Below are 25202 nucleotides of genomic sequence, written 5' to 3'. Positions count from 1 at the left end.
TGCTATAAGTAAGTAAGAAGAAATTTAAATATAATAAACGATATAAACCGCAACACGAGAGAGACATAATTCCGAGGAAGAAAATTAAAGTTTCGAAACAAGCTATGCTTAGAGAGATAAAGGTCTCTCTCTCTCTCTTAAAATTGCGAAACGTTTTCGGTTTTACATTTACGCGGAGAGAGAGCTTATTTAAGCACACTGGGGCTCGCATTTAAGAAATTTGCGTCGCACGGTGTATCTTAGCGACGACAAATAATTTCCGTCATAATTTTCGCGATAAATATAGGTGGAGCTTATCATAATTCTCGTTAATGTAAATAGCATAAGACGCATTGTTGCATCAGGAATAGCGAATCATTCTTCGGAGTTACATACGCGGTAGCTCATTACGGGACTAATGCGCAGAAGTTGTCGCTCATGTTTATAGTGTAGTATATCCAGCGTGCGGTACTTTCTGAAAATTAGCTACATGGATAAGCCTAATCTACGTAGGAGTTTAGCAACTCTCGAGCTTCACGTTTCCGTGAAATGACATCGATGCCACGTAATACTGTCACCTGTTATCACACTTTGCGTACTTTCCATTACATCATGCCAAATGAATGGGTATCAGTCAATCAAACAATAGCAACTAACGTGATACGTAACGATGATACGCGGAATTCATTAGGAATTTATACGGCTTCCATTTCGCATTACACGATTTTTATATAAAATAAAATTCTGAATAATGGTATATATATTATAATATTTCTATCAACGCTCGTGTATAACATTTTTAAATTCCTAAAAAAATATATATATTTTAGGAATTTAAAAATTTTATATACGAGCGTTGATAAAAATATTAATTCATAATCATATACACTGTGTAATTTATGTTGACTCTTAATCCGTCGAGATAATTTTTTGTACCAAGCTTCGCGTCTTATTACCTTTTCCTCAACCGTTTCACACGTTGCGCGTTAAACTTCATCCGCGTATTTTGCTATGAACAAGATTCAAGGGGCAGACGATATAATATTCGCGAAGATTCACATCTGCTCGAAGTCTTGTCCTTAATTAGTGATACACCGACGGGTTTGCTCGTCTCGTTTTACGTTCCCCTATCTAAAGCTCGCGCTTTAGACGGTCGTGGAAACTTGGCCTCTATGTGGGTCTCGGTTAATCTCGAAAGGATAGAGCGATGAGGGAGAGAGAGAGAGAGAGAGAGAGAGAGAGAGAGAGTTTTCCTCGCAGATAGGTGGATGCTAATTATCAAGGTCCTCTCTCTATCGCCGGTAAAGTTGGCCTGGGAGAACCGATTACGTCACTACAGGAGTATATAAGTAACGATGGCCGTTATTGTACCTTCGCGCTCATTAACGCTCGCCGGCCTTCGAGTCCATTCGGGAAAACTTCTATCGAAGTGAGTTAGTCTTCAACAATAGCGCGATGCGCCGAGTAAGTGCTCTCGACTGCTGGCTCTTTCAAGTTCCGTATTTTAAATGAAGAGCAGAGAAAGAGAAAGAGGGAGAGAGAAGGGGGATCATCGTGACCCGGGAATAACTAATTCGTCCGCGGGAATGAGAAACCTGGAAACGCGTGCGCGTCTGCCAGGGAGAAATAAGTAGATTTGATCGTCTCATATTTAAAATTTATATTGTGTATCGCCGGTGTATAAGGGAAATTTCGCTCTCCCTCAAAGAAGCCTCCGCGGTAACTCGGGATAATTGCATTTGCCGAGTAAATATATTTACTTGGCTCGAGCCTCGGGTCTCTCTCCGTACTTTCCGATCGCGCTGGAACAGAATACTCCAAGATTATACTCGAGTATTCGTCGCCCTGCTCGTGTGTGCACTTGGCTATGCATTCGAACCGGAAAAAATCGAACCGGAAACGCGGGCGATGCTCTCTAACAACGAAATCCCGTCGATCGGAGAGAAAAAAAATATACGTACATATATCTGTGCGCGTTTTTAAAACCATATCTAGCTCTATACGATCGATACTTTCGTATCTCGACGCTTTTTATATTAAAAGTGACATGTTATCCGCTAATGTGTTGTTGATCAAGCAACTCGTTACACATCTATCGCAATAATATTGCTATTATGTTAGTAGGCTATTATTATATCGTCAATTATAGTGTAATAATTATTTTATTTATCGTTAATGTGTGTGTAAAGCACGAATGTAGTAACAATATTCCAAAATTTATATACACTCGTGAATCGATCTGGAGTTTGTTGTTGTAAATCTGTATCTATCGATTATAGGGGGAACGTAAATATGCTCTAAAATCAAAATCAGATTGCGTGCAAAATCTAAACCGCTATATCATAAATCAATAAACGGCACGTTTTGACGGATTATATACCGCATGGCTATATTAAATATTCATCCTCGAAACTAAAAACATATACGCAATCGCATCACACGAGCGTGACTAAAACGCTTTGCAGTTTGTGGAAACGAAATATGTTTCGGCTCATAAACGGCATTATTAAATGTGCAGTCGCACAATTTATGCTCGGTAATAACTCTCCTCTAGGAAACCAACAAGAATCTAAACGCGCGTCCGCGTCGTTTTGCTACAATTTTCCCTTGCGATATTAAGCTTTTTAGATGTCAATTTAAACGCTTTATTTCAGATTCGCCGTGCTTTAATCGCTCGGCAAGAAATTCCCAAATGATTTAAGGCAACGATTATCTTTTCACGCTAAACACGATTGGGAGAGCGTATAGTCTTCGCAAACTTTCGAGGAAACTTTCTCTACGCCATCCCTTCGTATTATCAAGGATTAACGGGGGCATGAAACGTGGCTGTGTGCGTGTGTGTGTGTATATGTGTGTTATCTTTCCTTGGGGCACGTCGGCTCGCCTGTCGAATTCCGAATTTTCGGCCATAATGTCGAAACGCAACTGTCGCAGGAGGCGAGAAAGCGCGGAGAGATCACACGAGCTGTTTAGAATGCAGCTGCTGTTTGCAGCTTCAATCCCATCGGTCCTAGTCGACGTTGCACACGACGTGTGCTTCATGTGTAACCATCGGAAGAGGTAATCGGAGAGAACGTGCTTATCGAACCAGCGTCGTTAATTGATTGGCACGTCCCCGTCGCCGCGAGGATAGAGACTCGATGATCGAAGCGAACAAGGAGGGCTCTTTTTCTCCCCCTCCTGTGCCCTGTATATTTAACATATCCTTGGCGATCCGCTGGCGGTTTATTATCGTCGAAATAAGCTCGCGGATCGTCGCCCTGCTACTTTCTCCACTCGCGTGACAGTTTCTCGCCGCGTCGTTCAAGCATAATTCACGGTCATATTTTTGCCCGCTGACGGTGCAGCTTTCGGACGGATTTCGGACGTTCGCGGTGCCGTCTCGTGTCTCGACGCGGCTCTCGTCTTTTTTTTCTTTTTTTTTCTTTTAATTCCATTTCGATTGTTGGCGCACGAACGCGAAACACGATTTATTCGCGAACGTCTGCTCCAACCTTCCCTTAGATTTCACGATTTATAGTTATTTTCGCGATTTATGATTACTATAGGAATAATTTATCGCGATTTTATAATTAGAGAAATTTTATTTGTATGCGTTTTATTGCCTGAGTATATGCACGAATATTGTTGTTCAATTTTTAACGTCAAACAAATAAATCGCAAAAACGCGGTTGATTGCGATCGCGCAATTAAACGATGTGCGATTTATTATATCCGAAGCGTATTAATTTTTGTATATATATATTGGTATAGATTCATTTTCAACGTAGAAAGAACATGGAAAATGCATCTGATTGCTCCAAGTAATTTCTGAATTATCGCGTAAAAATCAATATTTTGATCCCTTTCTAAAAAAGGCATGTTCCCTTTCTAAAAAAGGCATGTTATTGATATTGTTGTCGCTTTTCTGCGATGCTAATTGGCTGTCTCGATTCTCGATTCGCGTTGTGCGTTATATTCATAGCATCGAGCAGTTGTCATCGCGAGGGTTAGCAGTTTGACAGTTTGTCCAAAATAAAATTAAATAAAATAATATTATGTTTTAAATAATATGTTATAATACTTAAAACTCGATTAATATTTTTGACAGTTATCAGTTGATTTCTGTCAAAAAATATTAATCGCGGATAAAGTATTATAACATATATCAAAATATTATTATTTTAATTATAATAATGTATTGTAAATAATATATGTTATAATATATACTTCGTCCGCGATTAATATTTTTTGACAGAAATCAGCTGAGAACTGTCAAAAATATTAATCGAATTTAAAGTATTAAAACATATTATTTTATTTTATTTTATTTTGGCCAAACTGTCAAACTGCTAACTCTCGCGATGACAGCTGCTCGATGCTATGAATATAACGCAAATCGAGGCAACTAATCAACATCGCGAAAAAGAAGTAATAATATTTGCGATTAACATGCCGTTTTTAGAAAGGGATTAGAACACAAGCGCGCGATTCCTCGATTTTATGTTAAAAAGACTGATACAGAAATTAGCTGATAACTGTCAAAAAATATTAATCGAGTTTAAAGAATTATAACATATTTTATTTAAAACATATATTATTATTTTTATTTTTATAACATATTCTTATGTAATAATATGTTTCAAATAATATGTTATAATTCTTTAAACTCGATTAATATTTTTGACAGTTATCAGCTGATTTTTGTCAAAAAATATTAATCGCAGATACGGCATTATAACATATTATTTACAACATGTTACTATTTTACATTTTATAATGTATTATTATTTTAAAATTTAATTAGCAAATTAACGCTTTATTAATATTTTTTTATATACATTAGCTGATTAAAGCGTTAATTTGCTAATTAAATTTTAAAATAATATAGTATGTAATAAAAATGATAAAATAATATGTTTTGAATAAAATGTTATAGTACTTTAAACTGGATTAATATTTTTTGACAGCTATCAACTGATTTCTGTGAAAAAATAATATTCGAGTTTAAAGTATATATTATAACATATTATTTATAACATTATTATATTAATTTTGATAACATGTTTTTATTTTAATCAGCATATTTCTTTCAAAAAATATTAATCAAGTTTAAACAAAATATTAAAACATCATTCTTTTTTATATATAAAATCGAGAAATAACGCGCACTTGTATTGTTCTAGTATTTAATAATCGTAATACAATATATTGTGCTTTGTTCGATCGATAATTAATTAATAATTATTGTCAAATTAGCAGGAGATAAACGTCACGCAAATACCCGATATATTTCATTTAATTCTACACATTTACTTAACTTTATTCCATACATTTTGACGATTGAGAAAAGAAATATAATATAGAGAAACGAAATTACGATTCTGAAATGAGGATATAAACGTGCTTTCCTTATTCGCAGAAACGTTATCGGAACGTATTCCTGGAAAAAGGCTCGCCGGACGGTTCTCGAGTAGTCTGGTATGGAGGGGGGGGGGGGAGGGGGAAGGGCGAGAGCTCAAGCTCACGTAGCCTAAACACAGTCGTGCTTGCTGCGCGAGACGAGTCTATCGCGTGCGCGTCGTGAGATATATATATATCTTTTTCTTGTTCGTACATGCGTACAGTTGATTCGCGATATAAATTAGTATTACTTTTCCATCGACGAAGGATTGTGTGATATTGGAATCGCGATCGTTGAGACGTATCGTCGCGTAATATCGTGAAAAATAACATAAAGGGGTAACTTGGCATCGTCCTGAACTTGGCGACAAGAGTCCCGGCGAGATGCATGGAATATCTGCGTCTCCGTTAATCGTCGAAATAGCAACCGAATCGCGAGTAATTGAATTTTGCGGGCCGATATCAAAGGATCGTCGTGATTACGTTATGGTTAAGTCTCGCACGAATGATACGTAGTCGCGATCGATATTTAGTCGATGCGTGAATCGTGCGGTTAGCGGAACGCTTCGTCGAGACTCCGCAAATGGACTCCTTGATGAGAGACGTGTAAACCCCGTGTCGTGGAATGGCGTCGGTAGTCGGTTTCGTTGGTACAATTACGCCAGGAATGTGAATTTATTGGCAGCATTATCTGCTCGGTATACGTGAATTTCGGGAGTGCCGAAGAGAAAAAAGTATCGGGCCGAAAGTACATTTCATCGGCCTAATGTGCCGCGAGTGAATAATGCGATACAAGGTGCGCGAATGGATCGCCTGCGTATAAACATCGGGAGTGCGGAAAGTAACGGGCGATTATTGCGGTTATGCGGGTGTCGCGAAAAATATTGGTAATCGATATTCGATTGAAAATACGTTATCGCAAAGTAAAGCGAACGTCGGGAGGAAATATCGCGAGCTATGTGTGTGTATGGTGTTTTTATAGTGATTAATATCTGAATAAATAAATGTGTATCGTATGAATTTTCAATACGGCGACTATTGTTATTCCAACTATTTCGACTGGATTACATGTGCATCGTCATCAATTTCGATCATCGCTATTCAAAGCTTGGCGTAGAAAATTAAATGAGTCAGTCGAGAAAAAAGAAAAACAGCGAGACGACGACTGGTGAGTCTATAATTACGATTATAATTAATTGAATTTCATTTTCCGTGTACGACGAATTGATACAATTGCATAATAAATCTTGTTCTGATAAATCTTCTTAAAGATACTTTAATGAAACATATAAATTATGGCAAAGAAATTATTTTAGAAATATATGTTAAAAGTGAGACGTATTTTTCATATATATTTTTCCACAATTTTTACATTACATTATTTACATGATAACGATTGATATAGAAATAACTATAGCGTATACGGAAGCATGAAATTTGATATATAAATTTTATATTATAAAAAATGCATAGAATTTATTTTTGCGTTTATAAAATGCACAGATTGAAGAATAGAATTATTATTATAAAATTAAACATGTGATAAATGTGGTCACGCAATCTGACTCAATAAGAACGCAATAAACATTAATTATCCGTTTTAAGGGATATATTTATATAAGCATTGTGATATACAGATTCTTTATTATTTAAAAAAATAGGCATAACTAATTGCTTTTTTAGAAAGTAATCTAATCTACGCGAGATATAAAAATGTAGGATTCTCTTTCATTCTCTCCTCGGATATTATATAAAATTTAATAATAATTCTACTAGTGGAAATATTATATTTAATTATTGGGAATTACAAGACTGGCGTAAAATTGGTCAGCGGTTTATCCCTTGGTTTGATGCTAAAATTCTGTTTAATAATTTTCCTCGCTATTTGACGTTTTCAACATTACTGACGTTTAACCGTGCCGGTAGCATATATGCCGGTTTGTATTTTTTACAACTTTTATAAATGCGCTGCGTAATTTAATTTTCAAGTTTATTAGCGATATTGTATATATGTATATATATATATGTATATTTCTCCGTGTGCTATTGACTTTGTACAGTCTCTCAGCTGAATATTCGTTGCTCGATGCAAAAGTCTTAAGTTTTCTTTCATGGCCCAACTAATTCGGTTTAATCGCAAAAGAAATTCGAGATACGTATACTCCTCTCCAACCTCGATTTCGCATTAATCCGCATCGTAACGATCCGCCGTACAAACGAACGCGATGAAAACTGCCTTTCGTATTTCGCGATGTTTCGAGAGAGCGGAGAGCTTTTTAATTAGAACTTTATGTACCGCTCAGCTGCCTTAATATTTACGTTTAATCCATTTCGACCGTAACCCGAGAGTAGCCGCCGGATTTCGCAGTAGTATTTCGCAATCGCGATTCAAAATGCATCTTGATCTGACTATAGGGTGCCAGGGTCGGCGTTTAAGATAAATAGATAGGATAGATAGAGATAGGAAAGAGAGAAGCGTCGTTTTTAATCTATCTCGTCTGCCGCTGTAATCATTTCATTTCGTGGGAAATCATGATTTGGCGAAATATCGTGGAGAGGCGAAATCAGAGGAGGCGTGTTCCGAACAAAAAAAAGGAGAGAGAGAGAGAGAAGGCAGCGACGGATAGACGGGCGGAGATCCCGGATTACGAAACGTTTTCATCGCTGACGCGAATTTCCTTCGTTTATCGGAAGCTCGTTAAAGAGGATCAGCGGTAAATCGCATTCGGGTTTGACGGGGAACGACAGAGGCAGGCAGGGCCCGACTGTCGCCAGGATTCGCCCAAGAGCACGAAACCGACAGCGCGGTGGCGCGAGATAGTGGTATATATATATATATATATTTCTTTTTCGTTTTTTTTTTTTTTTTCGTCAGTCTTTAATAAATTACGCTCGAGCACGGAAGTACTATATGTCACCCATATTTTTGCGCGAAACACGCTCTGGCGTTTCGGGGCTCATGCTCTGCCCGCGAAACAACAACGCGGCGCGACGGGATGCTGCGCGAAATAACGTGCGAGACTTTAATACGCTTACGTCTCGCAAATTGGATTCCGCGAAATGAAAGAGAATTCAAGCCGTGTCGATCCTTTCACATTTTTCAGTATTGGATGGTTCGCGAGAGCACCAGTATATTAAGATTCTTAAAAAAAGAACGCGTTACACATGTAGCAGGGTCTTTTATTTTTAAATATTTTTTTAAACGTCAGTTTTTTTTGTTATGATTTTCTAGCCATGGATTGATTTAATTCAAGCCTTTAATGCCAGCCGAATAATTTAACGCGTTTTATTTCGCGCAAACTTGTGCTGTAAACCAACTTTTCGGACGACGACGTGTCTTTGCGTTCGCGCGCGACTCGTCGGGATCGAAATGCCGTGGAAAAGCAGAGCGCAATTCAAGGCCCGGTGTTTGCCCCGGCCTCAAGTGGCTCGCTCAATATCCGGCTGCATCGTTCGAGGGTGACACATTCTCGTCACTGGCCGATGAGCGCAGTAAAACGCGAGTTAACGACCGACCCAGCCCCGTTCATCCCTCGGATCCATCGCGCTCAACATGGGCGCGCGGCTTTATAATGTTCGTCCGCGACGCGGATAAACGCACCAGTGGCATTCAGCCGAATCACCCCTGTCGACCGAAACTGCCGCGTTGTCGTCGTTTATGACCCGACTCTATGGACCGGTTCGGCGTTAACTCTCTCACGCCGGAGTTCATCTCCTCGCTCGGTTTCTCTCTCTCTCTCTCTCTCTCTCTCTCTCTCTCTCTCTCTCTCTCCTTTCTTTGCCCGCCGGCCTTTTCTTTCTGTTTCCACTTCGCGGCGCGGAAGGCGATCCGGAATCACGCTACATATCCCGCGACGACGTTGACGAATTATTTAAACATAGCGCTTCTCGCTTCAGGGTTCGACTCCGCTTAATTGAAACGTCTCCTTTAAGTCTGTCGAGAGAGATGCGGGTAATAATTCCCTTCACGACGAGTTTATTATTCGTTTATGAATTTATATACATATATATATATTTTCTAATTTAATATCCGGCTATTAAAAATTAATCGCTCGTGCGACCGAATGAAAGCGGTAGAAACGGCAAGATTATATCGTGCGTGAACGTTTCACAGACAGGTTACATCCTACATCTGTTATATGTCCTGTAAACGCGTGTTCGCAAGCACGGATGTCGCGCGGATGGATGTCCGTCCGTCGCGGATCAATACAATTACACCGCACCGGACTCGCCTGCTGTATATACGGTATATAGAGACGACAGAGAGGCTAGAGAGAGGCTAGAGAGACTCTCCCTAACGCGGCGGGTTGCCGGTCCACCATCTTTCCTCCGCCTCCGGCGGCGCGTTTCAGTTTCCGCTTCGCGGCGCGGAAGACGATCCGTCGTCGATCGATCCGTGAATGGGAAACGACGGCGGTCGCGATGAAACACACGCGCGATCGAATTGCAAAGCGCATACCCTCTCCTCCCATGTGCCGGTCCTTTCAGGGCTCTTCCTCTTTCGAATTTCCGGACGTATGTATGTACCGTGAAACGTACGCGTTGAGATAAGAAGGATATGTTTTTCGGGTCAAATTCTCTCGTCTATGTATATATGTATGTGTAAGCGGAGAGAGGGAGGGAACAACAGGAAAATGTCACCGCAGCATACGGGTCTCGAAACTTCAAGCTTGACCTCGGTACTCTCTTTTGCGACGTTTTAGATACGCCGGCGGGCCGTAAAACTTTTAAGCCGCCCGATGAAATTACGAGGCGCAAGTTTTGCGCGGGGGCGTCTCTCATGCCGGTCTCTGTTACGTCGTGTAATTTAAGAATGCACCGGCTTTGTTGCATGTATGTACGATATACGTTCGTGCCAAACCGCAATTGACACCGTTCGTTCCTTTAAATCGCGTTAAGAGCGCGGGGATACGTTCGCGTCGTATAGCTGCTGAGCTCTGAAATTACGCAAATTTCTCTTTTCATCTTATACCTGCCTTAATTTTTCAATTGCATGGCAATTTGTTATCGTAGAACGGAAGGAAGAAGTAAAGAGCAGAAAATGACAGATAATAATATTCGACATCTCTTGTTGGAAATATAATTATACGACGCGAATTTGAATGACATAATAATTATTTTTAGACCAACGTTTTAATTTTAACTCTCTCACCAGTCGCGAGTCGATTGTTATAATTGACATATCATGCCGTATCTAGAAGGATATTGGAGATAGCTACTGCGGTAGCTCATGCATAATGTATACGTACAAATGTGCTCCTGCTGCGTATAATTCTTATCGTTATCACATAATAATATTCTCTCTCTCTATATATGTATATTTCTTTCATATTTTATTTAAACGAAAAACATTGTGCGTTTTGGGGACCAGAGTCACGAATAAATGCGGAACCGTACGCGCGAGTCGCTGATATATCAAACGAGAAAAAAAAAAAAGAGTAGCAAAACACAAAGGAGTGTCGGTATCTGATGTCGACCGCGCATACAAAGTGTCGCGAAGATATGCTCGCGCTTCTTGTTTTTCTTTATTTTTCACGTTTAATCAAGTAGATTTCTCGGCTCGTACCGGAACGACGCAGAAATTTATGGCGCCCTGCGGTCGACAAAAAAGAAGCTATAGCAGACGAGAAGGGGTACGAGAAAAAACAAATGCAAAAAATGATTATACGAGGAGGAACTTTCGGGTTGATGCAACCGAAACTCGATAACGGATGCTGCTGGCTTCGATCTTTCCGATCGAACCTCCCCTTTCGCTCCCTTCATCTCTCTCATCCCCCACGAAAACAAGCGTATCTGGGCCAATGATTCGCGTTCCACGCTCCACTTTCCGACGCCAACCACGTACCCGACGTATTAACGATTTATCTTCGCGCCACTCGCGCACAACGATAACAATTCATACCGCGATGACGCGACCCATGTATTCGTTAGCGCGCCAACCACCGCGCCGGAGTGTATTTCACTCTAAAGAGTGTCGACGACTTTCATCCGCGCGATATGGCGCCGGTGGATTAACATGTTTTTGTTCCCCCCATTTGTTCGTATTTATCACGGTTATTTATGCTCCCTTTGTCACTGTATTATTTTAATAACCGCGCGAGTAACGCATATGTTATTTTATATAAATTTTTATATCAACTTTCGTCCTCTTACTCGACAGTCTTAATATATACGCTATTGCAACGATTTGTTTATTAACTGTATATAAAGCGATTCAACTGCACGTTTAAATCTAATTTCTTTCACGTATGATGATAAAGTTATGTGAGGTACTTTTCGCGTGACATTCTCTCCGCATTTTCGGTAGAATGCCTTTTTGCATTTCGGTTGCATTAACTGTGGCCGGTTGACACTGCGGATTTCGTTGGTTTGTAACGGGGCGATCGTTATCGACGCGCGCAACGTTGGCCGAATACCGCGCTGCGACGCTAATCTCGTGACCGAGATCAATCGCGACGGATGCATCATTGGGCGCTCGAGTTATTTTTATTGTATACATATAGCGAAAACGCAACGGTTATGTCGCATCGAATTAAAAAGGCCATATTCAATTTTCGGTTATTATATTCGCGAGAGGTATGTGCGTTTTTTTTTCTGTCTTGTTTTTTTTAATACTATTGCGCGTCTGTTTTTATTTCGCAAGTAAATGCAACAAACACGGTATACGGATCTCTGTGCGAAAATTGCGCTGAAAAAATATTCTCAGGATTTTTTTTAGGTATTTTTATTTAGTTGTTAAATTAATGACATCACAGAAAAGGCGCCTGGCCGACATCGTGTATCACTTTGAGATAAGATCAGATCAGATTGCGCGACGAGATCAGATAATCTCCGGTTGGGGAGATTAATCTATTTACGTAAAAATTAATTTACGGTGTTGATAATTTTTAATAAAAATGCGCGCGCGCGCCGGTGTTCTCTGATAAACGCGCGGCAGAATGAACGTTCTGATGTGCACCACCGGTATCTTTCACAACAATTATTGTTATCGATATACCGCCGTACGCCGTGGAAAAAAATATATTTGCTCGCGCTTCGGAATGAGGGAAAAAAAAAACACGCACAAAGTCGATACGCGCGCGCTCGCGAAATTAATATTCATGTAATCAAAGTGTAGCGCGCCGCTAATTGCGTTGCTCTTTGACATCATTTTCGCTTTCGAGCTTCGTTCCCGTGTCTAAAAGCGAATTTATCGGGGCAAATATGCCTTCCTTCTTCCCGGCCTTCTCCCCACCTTTTTGATCAAAGACTATTGATAATTGAAATGGTATTTTCTGCAAATTCACCGAGGAAGACCGGCCTTTGCCGTCCATGCATTCTAACTGATGAATCTCGCTGCGAGATGCTACCGCGGAAATAGTTGGCCCAGATTCAACTCGGACTTGGTCCGCTCTCGATTCTAGGTGGATTATTAATTTTTCTTTAGATGGACTGAAAGGATTTGGCTCTTCATTCCGTTCGCTCTCCGATCTCTCGTTTTCTCTTCCTTTTACTTATCCTTTCTATGTTCACTATCCGTTTGTTTGGCGATGTCTATTTAATTTTCCCAAATGCTCGTGGAGAAAAGGCATCCTGTACAGGCGGAGAGAGAAAGAGAGAGAGAGAATTTGTAAGATATTGCGCAAAAATTTCAATTTTTAAGAGTAATATTATTATGTAAACGTTATGTCAGCGATGAAAAGTTGGCAGGTTTTTTGTTTCTACATTTTGTTGTACATACACGACTGAAAATTCTGTCAAAGATTATTCAGATGTTATATTACGCGAGCCAGAAATACAATTTCGTACTTGCTCAACGGGCGTTTTTACGCCGAGAAATAATCAAGTTATAGATACGTACTAGATACTCGAGTACTTTTTTTTATAACGCGTATTTGAACTTTGTGTAAATTGACAGTGTGTGTTTAAATATTGGTTGAGCGATTAATTAAGATATATTTGAAGCTCGATATTAATAAATAATATTAAGGGACGAAGATGAAATAAGAAACGGGCACTTGCTATGTTTTTTGCACGCGGAAACGAAACGTCGTCGCCGATATAATAACGTCGCTGCACGGCTAATAATTTTTCCGGTATAAAGGAGATTTACGAGCGACTTAAAGTGCGCCGTAAATGTCGATAAGCTTTCTATTACGACGGCAAGGAATGCCTCGTTGTTTGCCGGTGTTCGTCGTTTCCGCGTCATACTTTTCGCGCAATTATAAAAGTTATGTAATATCTACAATATTGCCGTAAATTCTTAAATGATTTATTATATACCACAATTATCCGCACGCGATTATTTGAACGTCGTTTCAATTTGATCGTTTCTTTTCTTCTTTCGTTTGAATATATTCTAGGCTAAATCCAAAATTATTCTTTTCTCTTGTAAATATTTAATAACAAGTCTTTTTTCATCATTCTTCAATTTTTAACATTAATATCTGTGGAATAATAATGGAAATTATAATTCTGTTAACATTTCATATAATTCGGATATAAATCCGCGCACGCTTAAAAACTTCGCTCAGAAATAGGATTCGCGAACAACTGCCATTGTCTTTTAATTATTAAACGAATCTTTGATATTTTATTTTAATATACGGAAGAGAGACGGTGAATGTAGGACGCTCGGTAAAACCTAGCTCTCGTTTTATCGCATATTTCAACGGAAACAAAGATATCTAAATTAAAGCCGACTCGCGTAACTTTCCGAAAGAATGATTTATCGCGCGGACGTAAAAACGCGGGCGGATATGTGGGCGCTCGATTTAGTGGCAAACAAATGGAGCACGCGAATTAAGCGTTGTTATTAAACCGCGGCGTGTAAGACAATCGTGACACTTAACCCAATTGCGTTGGCGCGCGCACAGCGCGGTCTGAACAATTAATAGCAGTTAATTAAGAAGGGGTAACACCCTCCCGCTGGCTTAAACTAGCTAGCTAAGGGGTTAATCGCGGGCTTGTTGTAAACAGTTGACTGCCGGCGCTTATAATCGCGATTATTCACCGTTTTCCCTGTTGTGCAAGCGGCAGTTTATCGATCCGTGACACCTTCGTGGCGTCCATAAGTGTGACGCACACAATAGTAGCCGGTGATTATCGATAACAAGCCTTAATTATACCGCTAGTAGCAATGAATTATATTGACAGTATTTATTATACTCTCTGGGATAGATATTTCTGAACAGTTGACTCTCCTGCGAGAGTCTTTCGAGATAACTATCGCATAATGGATGCTGCGCGATAAATCGTAATCACCCTCTCGGCGATGTGTCAGTCGTTGTTTAAGACCCGGATTAATTAACTCATGTGCGGGTTGTATGTTGTATGTAAAGCTTCGACCATTAAACGGCAGTTTGCGAGTTATTTACAAGCGTGGTATAAATTTCACGGCAGCATGTCTACGCGTTAATTTCTCTGCATTTCTCGTTAATCCGCCGATTCTCTTTTATCCTAGCTTTATCTTCTTGTTTAGGACAAACTTGTAATGTCACCTCGCGGGAAATCGGTCTCTCGAGGCTCTATACCGATCTCCCCTATCTCAACTTCCTCCTTTTCGCGCGCTCCCTCTTCGCTTTCTCTTTCTCTCTCTCTCTCTCTCGGAGACAGAGGGCAATCACGGAAACCGCTACAAAGGGTTAATTTGCTTGAGTGTTAACAACATTATGGCGGAAACGAGATGCGCGGCGTATACATGTATATCGACGCGAATTCCTATCGTAATTTTGTGTCGTGCAAATCGAACATTTTTTTTTATCTTTCTCATTCATTTTGTAACTCTTCTTTGTTCTTATCGGTTCTTATCCAACAAAATTTTCTCAAGCATATTCCATCGTTCGTAATATGCGTTTTCTCAGCACGTTCTTCGTTTTTTGCGCGTTATTAAAGACTCGGTATTCAAATATTTGTTTTTTGTGGCTCACACCGTGAATATTTGGTGCAGATAAATTGAATTTTTTTTACTAGTTACAACAGAGCATATTTAAGCAGAGTTTATTGTGTACATAATGCTTCTTTTATCGATTTTCAAATGCTACAAAGAATCCGCCGATTAATCTATTTAATTTGCTATATTACATATCTGTTATATATCATGATTTTTTAAATTATATATATATATATTAGTTATATAATCATGTAATCTCGCTTGTTTTGTTATTATGATTTCAACCAAGATTTATTTGCACCGCTGTTATTTCTGATTTTTTCCTCTTTTTCTCTCTGTTATTATTGTGCATTTAATATTACTGTACTTATATATTACTGTTATGAAGAGATTTTAGTCTATTACAATGTGAAATTCTTCTTTCTACCTATTTTCGCTTTAGAGAAATTTGTTTTCTTTTAATCCAAAAAAGGAGTAATTGTACGGGGTTAAATATACAAGTCTCTTTGTGCGGAAACTTGAGAATTTTCGCGAAGGTTTCTCTGCCGCCGCGTTCGGTTGCGCTTACTGTAAAAAGCGAAGAGAGCGGAAGGCATCGCCGGCGGGTGTCCCCTTTAACAGCTGATCTCCGCAGACGAGATAACACGTGGAAAAAGTACATTTCAAAGCAGCGCGATATTCTCGGGCCTTTATGCTCTGCGTACATAGTACCTGATAGTCGCCAAGTACTTCACCGAAACGCGATAGCGCCGTTGCCGCAACCGCAGTCGCGATAAGAAATATTATTACATACCGGCGCAAAGGATAAGACCGATCGATATATATAACGTTCATCGCCCTAGTGGTGACATGTTTCACACACGTCGCTACATATTTTCTTGATACGTTCAACGGCCAAGATGACGCAAATGCAGAAGACACGCATGTAAATACGATATTTTGAATATATCTAGTGTCTGAATATCTTTCAAGTTGAAATATTTCGATAACGACGAGGAAATGGAATTGGACGGATTTTAAGTTAAATATTAACTTGTTGAGACACTTTCAATTTATTAGAAGCGCATTAAAACTTGAAATAAGAACGGAAATGTCATTTTTACTAGGAGAGAGATGACGTATATTTTTTACGAAGTTTTTAAAAATAAATATTTTTTTAATTTTCGGTGTAATATAAATAAAAAGATATATGAAAAAGAATTATTTTTATATTATCATGATCTCATTTCGGACGCATATTTTAATATTTTACCGAATAAACTGTAAATTTCTTTTTATATTCACTGGAAAAGATTAAAATATATCGGTACATTTTAAATATTTTAAACATATCGCCATTCTTTTTTCTCAACGGCAGACTCGATATCAGAAGGCAAACTAAAAAAGATAATTATTTTTATCATTTTTACGCAGATTTTCTATAATCTTACTTGATAGAATGCGAAGACATTTAATATAAAAGATTAAAAGGCAGTTGAAAAAGTAATTAAAAATTAATAAGAGGAATATTTGAATGAAAAATATAATTAACATTTGAAGAGATTAGATTAAATAATAATATAACTCTACATATGGAAATAGAAATTGATTAAATAACAATATGGATCTAATATATCGCACAAAAGATATGTCTTGCATTGCATTTCTATATAATTAAACGGAGCGAAAGTAGTGTGATGCAAATTTGAATTGGTATGCAATCTGCGTGAAATTGCAATCGAGGCACGCTCCTCTCGACGTTGCGGAGGAAGCGAGGTGAATAGCATCGAGCGCTCCTCAATGGCCCTCCCTCGCTCCGATACAATACGACGGTAATTATACGCCGGCAAGTAGTTTCGCGCCATAATCGCCATCGAAAATCAGGCATTCTCCGTTCCGCGGGCGACAATATGCCGCCCGTCTTCGAAAACATTCGTGAAAGTCTTTCATTATCATTACCCGTCACACGCCGGTCTAATCGTCCGAAGCGTAAATTGCGATTTTAAATCGACCGTAAAAGCGGGAATATACTTTACACGTTTGTCTGGCGAAAGAATTTTGCCGGAAAACAGTCACGCGCGCGCGTCCAGGAATTTGTTTTCGCGAAGCGGCGGGGTAAAAGCCCAGGCGGAAAAATTGCCTCCTGAAATTAGCATATTTATCGGGCTATTATTCGGGCGCGCGGCTATTATCGCGAAACGGAGAAGGCACGGCGCTTTTAGCGGCCCGCCCCAAAGTTTTCATTGTCAATTTTCGGCCGCGCGACGACCCGATTCTTGGCGCGCGACATCATCGCTCGATTATTAATCCGACTGTTCACGAATTCGATTACAAACTTGGCCGATCTTGCGCGCGCGCCCGCAAATAGGTCGGAGAGATTTTCGCCGAGGATGATCTCTATTACGATTGCATGCATCCGCGCATTTCGCGCGTTCGAAGATGCATTAGCCAACCTGCCTGATAAATGCGCGGCGAACCGCGTCGCGAGTTGCATCGCGCCGTTTATCACGGAGCCATGGGATATTTATTAGATCTTTATTGAACGATCAGAATTGTTGGGACGTGTCCAACGATCGTTAGCTTCTCATTATCAGCGCACTCTGATTCGTCGAAATCGGTGTACACAGGGCCGTTATTAATGCGATCGTTGAGCCAGAAGTTAGTTCATTTGACGACGGATTTGAATGCGCGCGAGTGAAATGGCGAAAGCCATTAAGAACAATTTATTCGACAATTACGTATTTCAAGAATGTCTTTTCGGAGCATGATAGGAGTGCATTACACTTGGAAAGTAATAATAGAGAAAAGTAATAAGTAATCATCTTTAAATGCACGTATATAAGCGCTTATCGCACTGTTTCATTCGCAGACGATTATCTTGCACGCGGTTTCGCGAAAATTCGTAATCCCGATTCTAATCTCGCAATATCCTGTTCATATATCTGCGCTATTAATCTAATCGCATCATTCCACGGAGAAGTAAAGTGGGTCGAAGCAATTGTCTAAGTAGCGGAGGAACCTTCGTGCGAATTTCTTCCGGCTTGAATGCCCAACACCTGACTCGGATTAAAATATATAAGCTCCGTTTTAATTTGCCAGAAAAATTCAGGATTGATTCTTCCTTAACGTAAATTTTTGCGAGGAGGCTTAATTTATCTTCTTTCGTCTCTTGACGAATTAACGTCGTGGAAATATATTTTTCAATCGCGAATCTCTGTCTGTAAAAAAAAAAGCACATTCAATGTACGCTTACTTTTTCTCGATGACTTTTCGCAAAAATCGCGACGATCAATCTTCATCTTTTCGTCGATTACTAATCCAGCGATTCCGTCGCAATATCTGGCGAATTGGGTCGCCCGGCTTTCGACTCTCCCGCGGCTTTCATTTGCATCTGATATCAAAGGTCATGCACCTACGGAATTTGTTTTCGGGATCGCGCTAAAAATACAGGCCACAGGAAGATACACAACGGCGGAAAATTGCGCAGAGTTAAAGGGTTGAAGTACCGCCACCTCATTCGATATCGTCGTATCCTGCTCTCGCGTTCATCGCAACCATCTCTCTCTTTTTCTCTCTCTCTCTTCGCGCCCATCATGGACGCTCAAAGCCAGCAGGTCGAACATTTCTGTTGACTTGTTGTTCCACGCCACCGAGGCAATGAAACGAGAAACAATTCGATAGGCTTCCCCTCTCCTCTTCTCTTCTCTCCTCTCCTCTCCTTTCCGCCTTTCGTTGCATTCGGTCCATGACTTCGCGCCGTGTAAAAAAATCATCGTTCGTATCGACGAATCGCGCTTTTTTCTCTCTTTCTCTTTTGCGCGCAAATCCCTCTACGCGAAGTGGAACGGTTTATGAAATGTCCATTATTGATTATTTGTAATCGACGAGGCAACCGAGATTTCGGAGGTGGACGTGCATTGCCTGTGTATGCGTCTGTGTATCGGCATTGCAGTATTACATGTTCGATATTTTACATTCGTCGTGTCCAAATGTTGAGAAGAACGAAAAAGTCGATCGCTGTGCGTTTTTATACTCTCTACTTCAAAATTGTTTAATATTTATTTAGCCTCTTAATAATATAAGATCTCGAGATAAAATGAAAGAAATAAAAATTAAGCCACTTGTGTAGAATTAAAAAAAATTTTTTATTAAATAGCTCGCTCTAAACTTTAACTGATTTTACTTTAAGATTAAGATGATCATACACGGTATACTCTACAAAGTTTGCAAAGTTAATATCCTGTAAAATTTAATGACGGAAAGATACCGCAACATCTTTAACGTGTATAATTTCCTTTTTTTTATTTACTCATGAAATCAGATTTAATTTTTTTTACATGTTTAATTCCTTCAATTCCTATTTTTTATCTATTTTCGCGATATATCGAGAGTAATTTAAACGGGATTATAAATAGTAGTTATAAAATCTTTTTAAAAATATCACAATTGCGATCGAATATCGATCATATGAATATTCGATCTCGCGTGAAATTGTCGAAAAATTACTGGACAGCGAGACAGAATCGTTTAACGCAAATGAGGAAACGTCTGGCACTCGAAATGAAGTGCGCCTCGTTCAGACACGGAAGAGGGTGGGCGGGATAAGAACGATCGTATCTGCTTGACAATTGCAGTTCATTGCCGTCACGTAAACAACCGCCAAGCCGCCGGTACGAAGCCGGGATGGGCTTGCATGTCCGCGCAAAATTATCGCAAGAATCGCATGACCGACCGATCGTGCTGTAAGCAAAGCTCACGATATACCCAGCTTCGGATTCTTATAACGATGTTACGGGCAGCTTATTGTATCCCAATTCTCTTACGACGGCTCGAGCATTAGGATTGAAGGAATCGAATCGCTGGCCGAGCTTGGTAATTTTTCACCAACTCGCTTCGATTCGTCATAATTTAATCTACAACTACCGTCTAGACTCTGACTTCAACATAAACGTCTAAAAAATATAATACCTTCGATATTATTGTTCCATTGTTTTCTTAGCGTCAAACAATAGAGTACGTATTTTAATCTTCCAATTCCTTATAAAAATATCCAAGTAATAAAAAATGCAGTAGATGTTTTTTTTTTTTTAAATGATCATCTCGAAATATCGCACAGTTGGCTATAATTTATCATTGTCTGAGATATATTCTTCAGATACTTAAATTATATATAGCTGAGAATTGGTAATCGTTTCGTACAATATTGACGTTGAATTATGCGGGAATTAAATCTCTCGCATAAATAAAATAAAATAAAATAAAAAAAGGGAGGAAAACCGTGCTCGCGCATTATATCTCGAGGAAAAGCTGCAACGTGTATAAGCGCCGATTCGCTGACTCAGCTTGCCTCGCTCTCATCTAACAGGTTAAACGTTCTCTAATTTCTGCAAGTTTGTGCCTCGGTGGAGGCGCGTTTTGCACTGCGAGAACCAAGTCCCTCCGCAGAACGTGAGCTCGGTTGAAGATTGAATTTTCAGAGGTGGTTATTTACATCTTGAAGAGTTACAGAACTTGAGTAATTCCACTTTGCATAATACAGCGGGAAGAACACAGGCGGTTAATATATCTATGGGGTGGGCAAAGAGTTGTCGGGGGGTTGAGGAAAAAAAAATTAATGAAGCAACGCCGCGCGGATGAAAGCTCGAAAATCGCGGCCGCGCGCTACAAAATCAAAAACGAAGAGCGGCCGATTCGCCAGCCGTGCCTTACCTATATACCTACGTAAAAATGTAAAAAGTTTTAATTGCAACGTTACATTCTCATTACAAGTCGGAATAAGTAAAACTCTGTTATCACGCCGTATCCATCGTTAAGTACGATATCGCGGATGATAAAAGGAGGGGGGAGGTACTTGGTTCTCGCGATGTGTACGCGCGCCGACTAATTGAACGATTATAATTGTATCAATCACCTCCCTGTGCGCGTGTGCGATATGGCATTAATGAAGTTATAATTAATAGCGGCTAAATTGCAAAATGATATTACCGACTACACCGGGCACAAGACCGTAATTAATTGTAATGTCGTCAATAATGCGCGCGATAGCGCGTTGCGAACATAAGTTGTATTTACACGGTTGTAGATGTATCGATGAAGCGCAGGAACGAAAGCGTTTATCGTTGGAATTAAATTTTCCAATCTCTTCCATTCTCCCGTTGGAGTTTGTTATCCGTCCGATTCCGCGGAGCGATCTCCCGATGCGAAATCGATAATCAGCCGGTTCTAGTCTTGCTCTTCGCTGGTGAACGGCGAAACGGCGAGATAAAATTTTCACATGCGCGCCCGTTAAATATTTCTAATTAAACTGTTGCGCGTAAGCGAACGCGTCTCCTCTTTCTGAGCGTTGCACGCGTGTATAACGAGCTTAACAAAGCTGGATAGGAGTAACTAATGATAATACCCGCGCAGTTACGCCGCGTTCCGGCAAATTTGTGCTTAAATGAAATAAAAAACCGCGACGAATTATTTTGCAATGTTGTTTTTGCGTTTTACGTTGCAGCGCGCGCGCGCGCTTTTTGTTGCGATTCGCGACAATTACGGTATCTCCTTCTGTTGTTAGAAAATTTGCCGGCATTTATGAAACCATTTATATAAAGTGATTTGAAATAGAGCGGACAGAAAACATAAAATTATACGACTCTATAAAACGTAAAGAAAATGGCATTTGCGACCAATTCCGTTTTCACGATTAATGCTAATGTAACGCTCTTATTGTTTAAATTTAAATAAATGTATGTTTTTTTTAATCAAGCATTTTTTATAATGCTTTTAAATTTGTGCAATTTTCCAATTACTTATTCAATTACATCGATTCCAATATGATTGATATTATGTTTATATAGCATAAATGAAAACATAACAGGTATATAAGAGATAAAATTGTCATAAATTTCAACATAAACTAAATGTATCCAACTGATTGCGTTTTGGCTGTACATAAAGTTATTAAATAGTAACAAATTACAGTTACATAAAGTTACATGATGTTGGCAAATATTTCGGGTAAATTTTATCCGTAAATCCGTTGATCAACGAAATTTAGAGTCCACAGAACAAATATAATAAAATACGTGTTTCGATTTGTAATTCAAAAAATGTTTATCTTTTTTTTTTTTTTTTATTAAAACGTTATTTTCCATATATATCCCACGTCTCTCCCTGGACATTTTATTAAAATATTTCGTACCGCTATCTTCCTCTGTAATGTAACATTTTTGCATTTTCCATTCATTTCATTATCTTACTTTCATTTTCTCCCTATCTCTCTTTATACCGCATTTCTCTAAAAGCCCGACGATTTTTATTGTCAGCCATTCGTTCCTCCGGGGATATCATGCGTACGACCGAGATCGCCCATCGTGAAAATAATAATTTTCAACCGCTGCTTTCTTGCGAAGAAGATAAGTTGTTTGATTTATTATTTCTGTTACGTAGAGCAAGTTACTTGTCTGTAATTACTACTCTGTCTTACTGTTTTGGTATTTTTTACAGAAATGATTTTAAAGCTCGAATTTTCATGCAATTTTCTGCATGTGTTTCTGTGAATTCGATAATACACTTAATAATATATCTTTTGATGAACTCGCGAGAGATGCAGCGATATTTAAAAAAATGTTTTTACTTATTCCACATTCATTAATTACGGTATTTTTGTTCGGAGCTACAAAGTAACACTGTAATTGTTTCTCACGTAAATATTACAAAGCTTGATTTAAGCGAAAAATAGTGAAAAAGACTGATGAGAGATCCACGCAATTTTAATTTTCCTTTTTTTGAACAAACGCGCATCGCGAACGTAATCGATACGAGAGGCACAGGATTCTCGACTCAATGTTCGTCGGGCACGAAACGTTCCGCGATTTTTTGCTCTCTCGCTCACCCGAATCGACGAGGCTCATTTAGGGAACTCATTGACGACCTTATACGGATTCCCCGCCGTCACGGGCGTAAGCATCAGCGTACTCTGTATTCCGGAGGCGTTTCCTCTGCACGGTGGCGCAATGTCCCTTGGGAGAACACGCGGGATGCTCCTTTATCGGGCCCGATATTATCCCTGGTGGAACTTTGCCTTCCCGCACACGTCGTTGCGTATTACACATACATACACGCACGCACATACAGACGCATATCCACGCCGAAGGGCTTGTACGAACACAGATAAGCGTTTCTGTGTCCCGGGTATAAAGGAGGGCAGTCCAGTAATCTGCCGTGTCAAGTGTTAATAATAGAAGCACGAACGGAATGCACAGCTTAAAATATTAAATGACGAGTTATACCGTAACCGATTAGCATAGTTGTAAAAATTACATGCTGCGGTAGACGATTGCTGTCATACGTCGCTCAAACGGTACCGATATCTATTATTTACGAGTGACATATTTATGTTTTGCAAACAGAAAAAAATTATTTTCGCAACATCATAAAATACACGTGTTCTTTCTTCTCGTTTTATTTTTAAAACTATGGAGAACGTCGATATTCACGTATGATTCGCGGAAATGATATTTTGTACAAAGTTATGGTATTATTATGGTAACATTTGCGAAAAGATCACGGGTTCGGTGGCAGAATTTGAACACAGTAGAAGGATGCTTTCTCATGCGCGACGTGCATATATTGAAACGTATGTGTATGCACGCGCACCAAGATACGGCGGCGGCGATATTGACAAACACGAAGTAGTCAAACGCGTATTCGGAGTATACACGGAAGCTTTGCGCTGGCGTACCTACGCTTAACAAGTAGGTACTCACATGCCCGTATGAATCGTCAGAGACGACGTACACGTGTAGGGGTGTATACGCGTAGATACATATTTACGTGAATAATACATTTATTTGTATAAATGTAGCGCGCGCGAGGTATATATATAGACACACAAACACATAGAGACGAGAAGTATAGGCGACGTGGCTCTCTATATCGCACTAAAGCGGATACATCGCGCGCACGTAGAATGCAACACGTCGATGAGAGTGTGATAGTTTTACTAACTTCAACTAGTCCTCCGCCCATTCGCGAAAACTTGCCCGAGACTTGCCGCGGCACTATCCGATTTACGTGAGTCACGTGTAAACAGACGAAGCGAGCTTCGAAACTTCATTCACCTACTCTAGTTGCACGCACGTAAAAATTCTCACAATACGTTCGACTTGGATTAGTTTTCTCAACAATTACGAGGTGTTCCTGGAAAAAAAAATATCCACGTCCTGAAATATACTAGTCGCGAGTCGCGTAAAGCAGAGTTTATTTTTTGACTTTTTAACATAGGATCTCGTTATATTGAAATTTAATTGATATGCAGAGATCGAGATGGAAAAATGAACTTTTCGCGTTTATTTGAATCTTGACATTAATTTGTCGCGAAGTTCTTTAATATTTAATATATTATATATAACTTGTTAAGGCTTAGTTGAAAAAGCTTCGTTTAATGAGAATATTGAAAACTTTCTTAATGTAAATATCATGAATATAATGAATATCGTGGGCTGTGTGTCAAAAGACGTCATTTCTCATAGCCAGTCGTCTTTAATACGAGAGTGAATGCATAATCCTCGACGAATCGTGTCACGATGACGAAGAAAGTTTTTATTGAAATTTTCAGAATTTGACATTAGAACCCCGGAAGTAGAGTGAGTGGCGGACATTGTTTTCTACGCCCTCGTTCGCAGCGCGCGTATTCGGGGTCTTAATGATTATGAGCTCGACGCGGAGTTCAAGAATAACTCTTAAGAACTGTCGAGAAAATGTCGTGGCACGAAAATAGGCCACATCCCTTTCGTAAGGGAGACTCTATTCGCTCCGCACCTGCCTCTGCCTCTGCCTGCAGTCAAGTGAAGTGCCGGTACAACTTGGCTGTATAGGCTTCTTATATGCAACGTTTTTTTCTCTCTGCCTCTCTCTCTCTTTTTTTCGCGAGCGCAATATTTTTATCGATACCGACTCGACAGCTTTTTAATCTTATTCGAAATACCGTCACATCTCTCGCAGC

General features: G+C 39.5%; 1 protein-coding gene across 5 annotated transcripts in view; it reads left to right on the top strand.

The window, feature by feature from the left end:
- Positions 1–25202, top strand: part of Sema1a (semaphorin 1a) — a 235700-nt gene that overhangs the window by 113696 nt on the left and 96802 nt on the right. Inside the window, exon 1 of one of the 5 annotated variants that reach the window (XM_083050817.1) lies at positions 5511–6529. The exons of the other annotated variants lie outside the window; for them this stretch is intronic. Coding sequence (XP_082906943.1) covers positions 6487–6529 — 43 coding nt within the window. The 5' untranslated portion in view covers positions 5511–6486. Of the gene's footprint in view, positions 1–5510; positions 6530–25202 lie in introns of those variants that run through there. 5 annotated transcript variants of the gene reach the window in all.

The sequence above is a fragment of the Prenolepis imparis genome, unplaced genomic scaffold (assembly GCF_030444845.1).
Source record: "Prenolepis imparis isolate NDT839.2.m4 unplaced genomic scaffold, iyPreImpa1.0 SCAF_11, whole genome shotgun sequence".
NCBI classification, from domain to species: domain Eukaryota; kingdom Metazoa; phylum Arthropoda; class Insecta; order Hymenoptera; family Formicidae; genus Prenolepis; species Prenolepis imparis.
This window is presented reverse-complemented; position numbering and strand designations above follow the sequence as displayed.